Source organism: Xenopus laevis, chromosome 2L, assembly GCF_017654675.1.
Source record: "Xenopus laevis strain J_2021 chromosome 2L, Xenopus_laevis_v10.1, whole genome shotgun sequence".
NCBI lineage: Eukaryota > Metazoa > Chordata > Amphibia > Anura > Pipidae > Xenopus > Xenopus laevis.
Window position 1 is genome coordinate 166,024,532 of NC_054373.1, and position 12,945 is coordinate 166,037,476.

The 12,945-nt window shown below is 38.4% G+C and overlaps 1 protein-coding gene across 4 annotated transcripts in view; it reads right to left on the minus strand.

Moving 5' to 3' along the window:
- Nucleotides 1-203: 203 nt before the first annotated feature.
- nup58.L (nucleoporin 58kDa L homeolog) overlaps nucleotides 204-12,945 on the minus strand; it is a 41,365-nt gene continuing 28,623 nt past the window's right edge. The window contains 3 exon segments of one of the 4 annotated variants that reach the window (NM_001086634.1): nucleotides 204-3,236; nucleotides 5,021-5,116; nucleotides 7,749-7,847. In NM_001086634.1, coding sequence (NP_001080103.1) covers nucleotides 3,067-3,236; nucleotides 5,021-5,116; nucleotides 7,749-7,847 — 365 coding nt within the window. In that variant the 3' untranslated portion in view covers nucleotides 204-3,066. 4 annotated transcript variants of the gene reach the window in all.

The window sequence follows — 12,945 nt, forward strand, 5'->3', positions numbered from 1 at the left end:
TATTTCATGATCAGATAAAATTAGGAATGTATACTAATGTTGAACAAAATTGTTTAAGGCTTGTGGAATGATATAGTTGTAGCAGACTAAAGATAGAGGTGCTGCCTCCAGAAACAACAGTAATGTTAGAACATTTACCTCATTTAAAGTCAACCACGCGAGTTGGTCAAATTTAACACCTGAAATCAGTATATTATCAGCAATATTTGCATTTCATTTTATTGGTTTAGACATCAATGGTTTCAAATATTGTCACACGTACAACAGAAATCAGGAGACTGAAAAGCAACAGTGAAGCTACTGTCCAAGGCAGGTCTTCTGAAGGAGGAGACAAATGCAAAGTTGGCAGCGGTTATTTTTTTCAAGTACAAAACATCGATTTGCAAAACAATTATTCAAAACAGTCACAGAGAAAGACAAAAGTAGATATTAAAAGGAAAAAAAAGTTTAAAGATGAACAATAAAAATGATTTATACATTTCTTGGGATTGGCTGAATGATAAACCAGAGAATGGTCACTACTGTTGAACAATGCGGATTTAATACATATGCCACTACCCTAATAGGCAACAGCCTCAGACACTCTCTCCCTCAACAAACAAATAAGGGCTAAAGGTGGCCATACACAGGCAGATAAAGCTGCTGATATCTGTCCTTTAGACCAATTCGGCAATTTATCTGCCCATGTGTGGGGGCTTCCGGCGGGTCTTCCCAATCGATATCTGGCCACGATATTGATCGGGAAGCTTTCATTTTTACGCCAACCAACCAGTCGGAGCCCATTGCTCCTAGTTGTAATCTGATCATTCGGATGTTCGGATTACCCCGATATAGCCCTGCCGTTGGTGGGCGTATCTGTGAAAGATCCGCTCGTTTGTCGATGTCGTCAGACGAGTGGATCTCTTTCATGTATGGCCATCTTAAGGCATCTTTTTCCTCTGTGACTGGTAAAGAAAAACAGAAAATTTAACTCTTCGTCCATACAAAACAACCAATATCTGATGAAATCTTTTTGTGAAAAATTTGTCTTCACTTCAGCCCAGCAAAACTTGCATTCAAAAACAGGCTAGTAGAGTAGATTTGCAAAAGACTTAAAGTTATTTGTTTGACAAATAAAATAATTGACAATTATGATCAAGCAGCCACGTCTCCTTTTCTCTCACAACGCAGCAGTTCTAGCATGCTCTATGGCTGCAATTCAATCGATAGTCCTTCTGCTGTGCTCCAAGAATTTATCTCAAACCATCTACTTACATTATTGCAGGTCCCTGAGCCTTGAATGGGATTAAGAAAAATTAGGAAAGCACACAAAATAGCGTCATGCCAATATTCACATACGAAATTTTATGAAGCAATGTATATAGAACATTTGTCAGCACTAGACACCGATACATAAACCGGAAATTTTCAATTAGGAACATTTTAGGAATATGATACACGCACCGGTATGGGATCAGTTATTCAAAAAACCCATTATCCAGAAAGCTCCAAATTACGATAGGCCGCCTCCCATAGACTCCACTTTATATAAAAAAAAATTTAAAAACGATTTCCTTTTTCTCTGCAATAATAAAACATTACCTTGTACTGGATCCAAACTAAGATATAATTAATAATCCTTATTGAAAGCAAAACCAGCCTATTGGGTTTATTTAATGTTTACATGATTTTTTAGTAGACAAGGTATGAAGATCCAAATTACAAAAAGATCCGTTACCCGAAAAACCACAGGTGCCGAGCATTCTGGATAACAGGTCCCATACCTGTATATGATGGAATATATTTAAAATGAATATCTTTTAAAATAGGAAGACCGTACAAGAGTAAAATGTTACATTTTTTATAGCAGAAACAACCTTAAAACTCTTCTGTTCATTATCTAAATATTATTCAATGGATACCCTTTAAGAAATGCATTGTGCTGCAAAATATGGAAGTTCTTTAACCTAAAGCTGTAGACTGGACATTGCCGATGGGGGGGTGGAACCTGAGATGGAGTCAGCTAAACAAAATCAAAATGTAAATAAATCCTGCAAATGGATGGCACGACTCAGGAAAAGTGTTATAAATAGAATATTTAAACATCTGTACAGTTGTCTCCTATGCTCATAACATGGCACCTATACATACAAAGCGGAACGAGGCCAATAAAGAGAGAGGACCCTCTGCCTAATGCACAACACCACTCCAGACTGAAAGAAAGAGAATTTAGCGTTGCAACATACAAGGAGATATTAAGGCGATAATTAACAGATAATTAACACTTCAGATACACTACACAAAGTTTAAGACAGTCAAAAGGCTAGTGGAAACCAAGGCAACCCCCCAAGACACTGATAATATTCTAAGACGAGACATGAAACGGATAGTTTAATAGGACACCATGAAACCATTCACCTCTATAATGGATGGATACATAGAAACAGCCATCAGAAAAATGAATTCGGGAAAAGTTAAGACATGGTTTTCTTAATAGCACTTAATATTTTATCCTTAAGAGCATTAGAAGTAACATACAAACACCCAGGACGCAGACAATAGCGAGGCATGAACCCATGTTTTTCTACTGGCAGGAACGTGTGAGTTTAATAATAAGTATAGTTGGTTTGCCCCCCGTACAAATAAATCAGAAACAATCAAAACACTATAGATTCTAAAACAGGTGTCAATAAGTCTCAAATGGACCCCACCCCCTACCCATGCCATTGTACAGAGGAATGGTCCCAAAAAGTTACGTTTTCAGACAAAATATTAACCTAATATTCAGATATAAAAACAATTTACAAAAATATGTGCAGTGCAACCGTATCTATGTACAGAACATGTTGATAACTTGGCCATAGCAAACAGTGTGGTGTTGGGGAGGGCAGGATATCATAGGTTCGAATAAATTTGCAGAGAGTTGGGGGGAAAAATACTTTAAGCCTCAAAAACAAAAACTCCCCATAATGGTATAAACTATTTTGGGAACACTTGCAGCACTTGATTTAGAAAAATAGATTTATTTAGTGAAATAACAAGTAGTAATTTCACCAAGAAAAACCCCCCACAAAAACAAAACCCGGTCTATCGCTTCCCTCTCTTGTTTCCAGTTGGAGGCTTCTTAAGCTGAAGCAGCTGTCCTGCTGTCCCAAAACCTGTAGATGAAGGGTTGGATACTCCAAAGGTTAAGCCAGCTGAAGCATTGATGCCAGGATTGCTGAAGTTAAATCCAGATGTAGATGTACTGCCAAACCCTTCGGGGGAATAAAATAAAAGTTGAAACCATTAATTGAAGTGAGCAAAAGCTTTAGAGTAAATAACTATTCCATAGCCAGGCTCTTACATATCCTTAATACTTGACTTTGCATTAAAAGTAGAACATTAAAGGCTAAAAGAAGCAGACATTTTCCAGAAAAACTATATTTTAATCTAACACAAAGAATAATGCTTATTGCTTATATTAATATAAACCAATCTGTTTATTTTTCCATTGTTAACTGGAAAGGATAAAAAAAACTATATATATAGATATATATATATATATATATATATATATATATATATATATATATCCCTTCTTCAAAGGAGGTGGTTTCAAATGTAAAGCAAACAGCTGCACTGTTAAACAAACACAAAAAAGGCAGATTTTTTTTTTTTTACACAAGCGTTATAATCTGGTATTGTGTGGATACTTTAAAGGGATACTGTCATGGGAAAAAACATTTTTTCAAAATGCATCAGTTAATAGTGCTGCTCCAGCAGAATTCTGCACTGAAATTCATTTCTCAAAAGAGCAAACAGATTTTTTTTATATTCAATTTTGAAATCTGACATGGGGCTAGACATATTGTCAATTTCCCAGCTGCCCCAAGTCATGTGACTTGTGCTCAGATAAACTTCAATCACTCTTTACTGCTGTACTGCAAGCTGGAGTGATATCACCCCCCTCCCTTTTCCCCCCAGCAGCCAAACAAAAGAACAATGGAAAGGTAACCAGATAGCAGCTCCCTAACACAAGATAACAGCTGCCTGGTAGATCTAAGAACAACACTCAATAGTAAAAACCCATGTCCCACTGAGACACATTCAGTTACATTGAGAAGGAAAAACAGCAGCCTGCCAGAAAGCATTTTTCTCCTAAAGTGCAGGCACAAGTCACATGACCAGGGGCAGCTGGGAAATTGACAAAATGTCTAGCCCCATGTTAGATTTTAAAATTGAATATAAAAAAAAAATTTGTTTGCTCTTTTGAGAAATGAATTTCAGTGCAGAATTCTGCTGGAGTAGCACTATTAACTGATGTGTTTTGAAAAAAACATGTTTTCTGATGACAGGATCCCTTTAAATAAAACCTATGTTGATATTCATAGTTTATTTTATATAACTCGTTTGCCATCTCCATTGACCAAGGTAATTTGGCCGACGCCAAAAACAATGTTGTTCCGAACACGGATGTTGTAGATTTATGTGGGCAGATGCAAGTCGTAGCAGTAGTTTTAGCTAGAGAACTTATAAAGACTCTATGTTGAATATCAAGCAGCCAAAATCTGCCCTCCGCCAATGGTGGCGGTTACATACAGGAAGGTCATTTTGTAGACAGCTAGGTCCATAAGCAGGAGTCTCAGCTTGAAGATTGATTAGTAAGTATTGTATAAGGCTAATGGTTTCCCTAGGTACTAGAGAAGGGTGCCCAAACTTTTCATCATGGGTTCTCAAACTGTGAGGCTGCCCACCTAGGACAGCTTAAAGTAATAGAGAAGTGGACCCAGTCTGAAGGAGATTTGGGTTGCATACGGATATCCTTAATGCTTTTGAAGTGGGGGCTATTTTGTCAATTTTAGCAAATGTAAACTCAAGGCCCAACTTCATTTTGGAGCATGATTGTGAATTCATAGGAGCGATCAAAATTGTCATAACCCTAGAAGCATATTGTGACAAAAACACCTACAAACCTAAATATGGAAATTAAGATGTGCCTAACTATATCACCTATAAAGATATGAGGCACTTTTTTTTATGGTCTCTTTTCCATACAAACCTGCACTTAGGCTTCCTGATGGTTTATTTGCCGTTCCAAAGCCAAATGAGGATGAGCCAGAGGTGTTACCACCAAAAGCAGAGCTACTTCCAAATCCTATTGGAACAGTATTAAATAAAAGACATTTAATACAACCAGTTACTTTTTTATTCTCAAACATAAAAATACATCTTCAGGTCAGCCTTAATGGTCTGCACATAAATGAAAAGACTATAAAAAAATGGGAACGCTCATGACCAAATTATTCCCTGCCTTTAATTATAGGATACAAATTCCTGTATTAAATATATAGGTACCCCAAGAAGCATAGTAACAAGAAACAAAACAACACAAATGACTGTTTTATGGAAAATATTGAAGCCAATATGTTAATGGACATTGTGCCAGATGATGGAACATCATAATTTTACAAGGAAGGAATGTCCCATAACCCACAGCTTAGCTAAGTGTCCAAGTGAGTTGTTATCTGATGAAGCTTACAAGCTACACTGAAACAAAGCCCACATTATATCAGCATGGCCTCCTATGTCTGCCCTTTAAACTCTCACAGCACATTGCCTAGTACAGCTTATGACAGCCATAAAAAATATTTTGGGGTTATCCTGGAAACAAGTCCGTGTCACTTGAGAAAAGTTGGCTACAGCCATAGGAGACACTTCCAAGCATCTGGGCCTTGCTGGGTATTTGCCTACATCCTCCCACAAACTGTCAAAACAAATATGAAAAATAAAAACTATATGCCACTGAATTGACAAAAAAATAAATAAAAAAAGACTAGCACAGCAGGGTTGATGGATATTTTAACTGTGCAGCTCGAGATGGTGCCCACCAGCCTCACTGCACTACATGGCTACATATCAGCCTCACCTCACTACTTGGATACTCAGCTACATAGGAAATGGGACAATATTGGGGATCAACAGTAGTGCAGTAGTGTTTTGGGAGGAAAGCATCTGGAAAGGACTTAAGGTTTAACAAGGCTTTTGTTCCCCTTCAAAAGCCTAAAATAATACAGACTGGTCACTGTTAATAAAAATGCCAGGGCAGCTTTAAAATATTTAGTCTTATAGGAGGAACATGTACAAAAACTTTGGGAAGATCGTGACCCTTTCTAGGTTAACCATATACAAGACACCGTTTTTTTGTGGCACAAATAGAGAAAGTGTTGCTAATGGAACCAAAGAGGTCTAGGCAGAGTAAGAAATTCAAGTAACTGGGTAGCTTATACATCGGAGGCACTGATAAGAAAATGTGATGATGTTTGCCGACTAAGGGGATCTTGGATATAGGCTGCTATGGTGCATTGAAAACAGGTGTATATCATGAACTCAAATGATTAGAAGTAGGGATGCACTGAATCCAGGATTCAGCCATTTTCGTCAAGATTCGGCCGAATCCAAGTGCCTGGCCGAACCAAATCCGAAAAAGCACATGATTTTCGTCACGCACCATGCGCTGCGTGTGCGATTCTTTCTCCCTTTCCCCCCTACATTACATATGCAAATTAGGGTTCAGATTCAGCCAAATGATTCAGTGCATCCTTAAGGTGGCCATAGATGTACAGATCTGTTTGTTTGTCAATGTCGCCAAACGAGTGGATCTCTCCTGATATGCCGACATTGAAGTGGGCGATATCGGGCTGATCTGATCTTGGGCCCTAAGGTCCAACGATCGGATCATAATGGATCCTATATGGGCAGTCAGATCGGGGGACCGCATACATGCATAAATGCGGCCGCGATCCAATGGGATTTTTTAAACCTGCCTGAGATCTGACTTTTGGACAAATGTGGATCGGGGAAGCTCGTCGGATGGCCACACACATTGGCCAATAAGCTGCCGACTCGGTCGGCAGGTTTTATCGGCCGTGTATGGGGGCCTTAAGTTAGAAGTAAAAAGTGAATGCTATGCAAATAAATGAATTTGAGTTGGGCATCAAATCTCAATGTCTTAAGGTGGCCACACATAGACAGACAAAAGACAGTCCCTCTAAAACAGTGATCCCCAACAAGTGGCTAGTGAGCAACATGTTGATGCTTCTTCCAAGGGCCTCAAATCAGGTGCTAATTTTTTAATTTAAAGTTTAAAGTTTTTAAGGAACAAAACCCAGGTGCACCACCAAACAGAGCCTTCTGCAGGCTGCCAGTCCACATGGTGCTACCAAATAGCCAAGCAATGCCCTTATTTCACACTCCCTATGAGGTTTTTTCATGCTTGTGTTGCTCCCAAACATTTGAATGTAGCTCACTGATATGGGAGGGGGGCTTTTAAAAAAACCAGGCATATATCTATTGCGCAGATTAGAAATTCCCAAACAGCCAAGGACCCAAACAGCACCTTGATGAGGTCCTCACCTGAGAGCTCAGCATAGGCCTATATAAGGGTTTATATAAAAAACAAATAACTATTTCAAATTCACGAAGGCTTGGCTTCTAAAGGAATGAGTTGGTTGAATCTGGATACCATTTAGGTGCACATCATATTCGGCACTGAATGCTGATTAAGTGTTGCTACATCTACCAAAACAAGGTTGTGAATTTTTCAGACTATTATTAATAGTGATTGCTTTGAAAGCTTATTCAGAGGTCATCTAAAATTGCAATCAGTTATAAACTAAACATAATTTACATAATGCCACAAGTAGTGAAGCAGACTTTAAACAACTGTAGTGCCATCATTTAAAATTGCAGATAAATTTATATAAATGAAAAACAAAGGCTAAAAGTACCTCCGAGGCCTGAAGAGCCCAAGCCACTTGGTTGTAAGCCAGCGTTCATAGCTGAACCGAATGGTGTTCCAAAACTAACTCCGAGTGAAGGCCGAGGCCCTAATATGAAATTTGAAATTAAAAACACAAAAAGAAAGAAAAACACAAAAAACAAAAAAAACTTCCTTACTCTTTACAAAAATAAAAACAACCATTGCATGTTGACAAAATCATACCTCATTTGAAACTAGTCAAATTTAGGAATCTGGTGAAAAGCAAGAAACGGCTACAAACTGGAGAATGAGTAGATAAGTAGATAAAACAACAAGACGTTCTCTTTTCAAAGTGTCATTTATTGTTCAAAATTTAGCAAGTCAATCAAATTGTAACATGACAATTGAAAGGTGTTGACAGAAAACGATTGCTTAGAATCGGAGGTTGACCTGCATATTACATGATTCGAAAAGGAAAAAAAAAAGGGAAAAAGACAGAGCCCCCTTACCACGTTCCGTGCTAAGAAAGCCGCAAACATCTTTAGGCTCCCTGCTGCATGGAAGTGGTAAAAGAAAATATATGTCTTAAATGCAGTTTGTTGCTAATAGGACAAGTTTCCCTGGCCATTGCATCATTATATCAGGGAGAGGTGCGACACAAGCCCTTTATGTCTGTCTGGCAGCCAAACAACCAGCTCATACAAAGTGAACAATATGAATAGTGTTGTTACGGTATTTCAAATCTCAGCAAACTCAAAATGTATTACTAAGGCGAAATGCATGCTGGGTACTGGCTTCCAAACAACACCAAGGTTCTATCTTGAAGACAACGCTGCTTGATAACCTTTTCCGAGACTGTCCTGTCCCAGTGCCACTGGCACACTTACTGCATGAAAATTCTACATTGAGAATCTGACCTACTAAAAGATTTCTAGGAGATGGGGGCATTAAACAGATGCAGAGCAATCTGCCTGCACTTCTGGTGTTGGATTACAGGGTTAGGATGTATTCAACATTCAGTTTGGAATAAGGCCAAATACCACCATTTATTTTTGGAAGTATATAGATTCAACCAATTTTTTTAAGATGGCCATACATGGGCCATCTTAAAGGAGAATTCAACCCTTTAGGAAATAAACCCGCACCCCCACTCCACGTAGACCCCCCTCCCTCCAGCCTAACTGTCTTCCTGGGGAAATGCCCCATAATTTATACTTACCCCTCGGCGCAGTTTCTGGCATCCGAGTTCCACGCAGCCATCTTCCGGGTCTTCATCTTCTTTCAACGATTCTGTAATTTTCGTGAGTTATCGCAAACCGGCAAATTGCTCCAACTGCACATGCGCCGACATGCTGATCTCCCACTCAGCTTGCCGAAGACCCAGAAGATGGCTGCGTGGAACTCGGATTCCAGAAACTGCGCTGAGGGGTTAAGTATAAAGTATGGGGCATTTCCATGGGGGGGCAGTTAGGCTGGGGGGAGGAGGGAGGGAGGTCTACGTGGGATGGGGGGTACGGATTTATTTCTTAAAGGGTTGAATTCTCCTTTAATAACTTAAACAGTCGATGCCTCTAGACCGAGTTAGCAGCTCATTGCCCCGTGTGGGCCTATCTAACAGATATCTGACCAAAAATCAGCCAGATTTCAATCAGGCAAGTTAGAAAACCCCATCGGGTGAGGAGAGCTTTGGCTTGTTGACGCAGTCCTTGTTAAATGGGTCTCTGTAGGCCCTACTGTATGATCCAATAACCATATCTGCCTGGTTTGCCCAGCACATGGAAGTCCAAGTCGGGCTCAGATATGCTCATTTGGTGACCTCACCAAACGATTGGATCTGCCAGTGTATGCCACCTTTAGTGTGTAACCGAACCAAATGTTGAACCTTTAAACCCCTGCTTCTTAACTTTGGGTCCATTGATGTTTCTACACTACAACTTCCAGAATTCATCAAAATATCCTCAACAGGTAAATGCAAGAGTTGTGGTCCACTAAAACCCATGATTAAGAAACAGGTTCTTAAAGTCACTGGAAGTTAGCATTTTCCCCCCTCCAATTTCATTTGGCTAAAATTGTAGAGGACTTGGTTCAGGAGAATCGTTATGTATGTGGCATCCCTAATACAGGGCATAATGGCACTTGCATCTCTGCGATGACTAATGAGAGGTAGGTAGTAGTCCCGGTGGTGAGCAATGACATGGAAGTCACATCATCCCCTTTAAAACACCACCACAATCGCATATGCCTGAGTCTTATATGGGGTTAATGTGTACCCTTTGTTACTTTTACACCCCTTTATTTTCATCTGACAGCAGCAGTTCATACTTTTTTCCTTTACAATTTAAGTAGTTATAGCTAAACTGGCTATGCCAAGATCTGCTCATATCGGAGAAATCAACAGTAAATGTGGCATACTGTCATTCTAAGAGATGTCTCAAGAAAAAATTCAAGTGTCAAAAGTTGGATTTATTACAATTCCATTAGCAACAAGAGTGTGTTCTCTAGGTTCTTTCAAGCACAAACCTATGTAAAGCTTTACATGCGCTATTATTCCCCTAAAAAAAGAACCACTCTTTTGATAAACAGGATCAACGACTTGTCAAAGATAAACAACTGCCATACGTTGCTCTCCAGAATCAATGGCTACCATAAAATAAAGTCATAGTAGAAAATTGTCTTTCATTTCAATAATTCCAGTTTTCCAAGACAATAAAATACAATTAAAAGGCAAGTAAAAAAAATGCACTTTTTAAAATGCCACATTCGCCAGTGGAGGGTTGGCAGCTGCTAGATGCAGAGTAGCATAGTTATCAAAGGGTGAAAATGGTAGGCATGCACCGAATCCACTATTTTGGATTCGGCCAAACCCCTGAATCTTTTGCAAAAGATTCGGCCGAACACCAAACCGAATACTAATTTTCATACGCAAATTAGGGGTGGGAAGGGGAACATTTTTACTTCCTTGTTTTGTGACAAAAAGTCACACAATTTCCCTCCCCGCCCCTAATTTGCACATGCAAATTAAGATTGGATTCAGCCTGGCATAAGGATTTGGGGAATCCGAATCCTGTTGAAGAAGGCCGAATCCCGGATTCGCTGCATCCCTAGAAAATAGAGTTCAACAAAGGTTAATTTCACAGCTCCGTTTTAGGGGCTAATTTATAAAAAGTTTAAACACTTAGAGACCTTTGTTTTGACTCTTAATAAATATACCCTAAGGGGGTTATTTATCAAAATCTGATTTTTTTCTGATTTTTTAAGTAAAAAAAATCCAACCAAACTAAAATCCACGATTTGACTTTATTTATCAATGAAAAAACCCGATATTGTTTCAGAAAAAAACCTCAAAAAATTCAATATAAAAGCCTGAAATTTGAAATGGGAACTTTGCCATTCAAATCTAGAGGACCCTGAAAGCTTGGAAATGGAATATTTGTGGATTCAGACTTTTAGCAGCCTCGAGGTATAGTAAATCCGAAATTAGAGTTTTTATTTTCCATTAAAAATTTGGATTTTATAGTAAAGATACTATAGAGTTTTTGGCATTCAGACTTTAATAAATAACCTCCTTAAACATCTTATAAAAGTGAAGAGATGTGTGAAATGCCCCTCTGGTCAACTGTGGTGAACTCTATTATCACTTCTTAACATATACATATCATTAAATACTTTCATTGGAGAAAGTAAATGATTGCACATTGTGTTACTTGCCCTTCAAGGTAAAACAATCTTTACGATTGCTTACTTGAATACAATTCAAGGTTTCTTAATTGGCACTTATTACAAATTTTACTCAGTGCTAGAGAATATATACACTATTGCATCTATGACAGTACAGCTGGGTGGTACAGGAAAACTAGGCCATTATCATAAACATGTAATGAATGAGCATTCTTCTCATTACAGCAAATAAAATGAATTTTAATTTAAAAAAAAAGTTTTACAAGTTTTACTTGGATATTTCCACGTCATATTATAGTACTTTACTAAGTACCTAATAGAATCCACAACATATTTGAGTTTAATAATAAAGATCTAGCTCAGCTAATTACATCTAAATTCAACTAAATGGCCTATTAACATAGGAAAAACGTGGCATGAGGTGGTGTGGACAAATTTAATATGTACAGTGTATTTTTCTGGGCTGGACAATTCCACAAGCCTTTAAGTATCCATAGTGTAGGAAAAACCCAGCCAAAAACATGCACAGATACTAGCAAGACATTTGTTGGCACATTCCATTAAAAAGTTATAGCAGCTTTACGTCAGACAACCCAACTGCAATTCATTCAAAGAGCAATTTTTGTTTTAAAGCAAAAATACACCTTCTAAAATGCTCCCCTACCATCTGAGGACAGTCAATAGTTCACATTAGAGTAGATCTAAAAGGGGTTGTTCACCTTTACATTAACTTTTAGTATGATGTAGAGCACGGGCCCCCAACTGTTTTTACCCATGAGCCACATTCAAATGTAAAAAGATTTGGGTACCAACACAAACATGAAAAAGTCCCATTGGGTGCCAAATAAGGGTTGTGATTGGCTATTTGGTAGCCCCTATGTGGACTGGCAGCCTACAGGAGGCTCTACTTTGCGCTATATAGTTTTTAGTCAATTAAAACTTGCCTTCAAGCTTGGGATTCAAAAAGCACCTGCTTTGAGGACCTGAGAGCAACATCTAAGGGGTTGGAGAGCAACATGTTGCTCACGAGCTACTGGTTGGGGATCACTGATGTAGAGAATGATATTCTCAGACAATTTGCAATTGGTTTTCATTTTTTATGGTTTTTGAGTTATTTAGCTTTTTATTCAGCAGCTCTCCAGTTTGTAATTCAGCTATTTGGCTGCTGTGATCCAAATAATCCTAGCAACATTGCATTGATTTGATATGAGACTGGAATATGAATAGGAGGGAACTTGAATAGAAAGATGAGTAATAAAAAGTATCAGTAACAATATATTTGTAGCATTTAAGAGCATTTGTTGTTTAAATGGGGTCCGTGAGCCTCATCTGAAAGCTGGAGAGAGAGTCAGAAGAAGGCAATTAATTCAAAAACAATAAAAAATAAATAATGAAGATCAATTGAAAAGTGATTTAGAGTTGGCCATTCTATAACATACTAAAAGTTAATTTGAAGGGGAGTACTTCTTATTACTCATCTTTCTATTCAGGCCTCTCCTATTCATATTCCAGTCTCTTATTCAAATCATTGCATGGTTGCTAGGGTA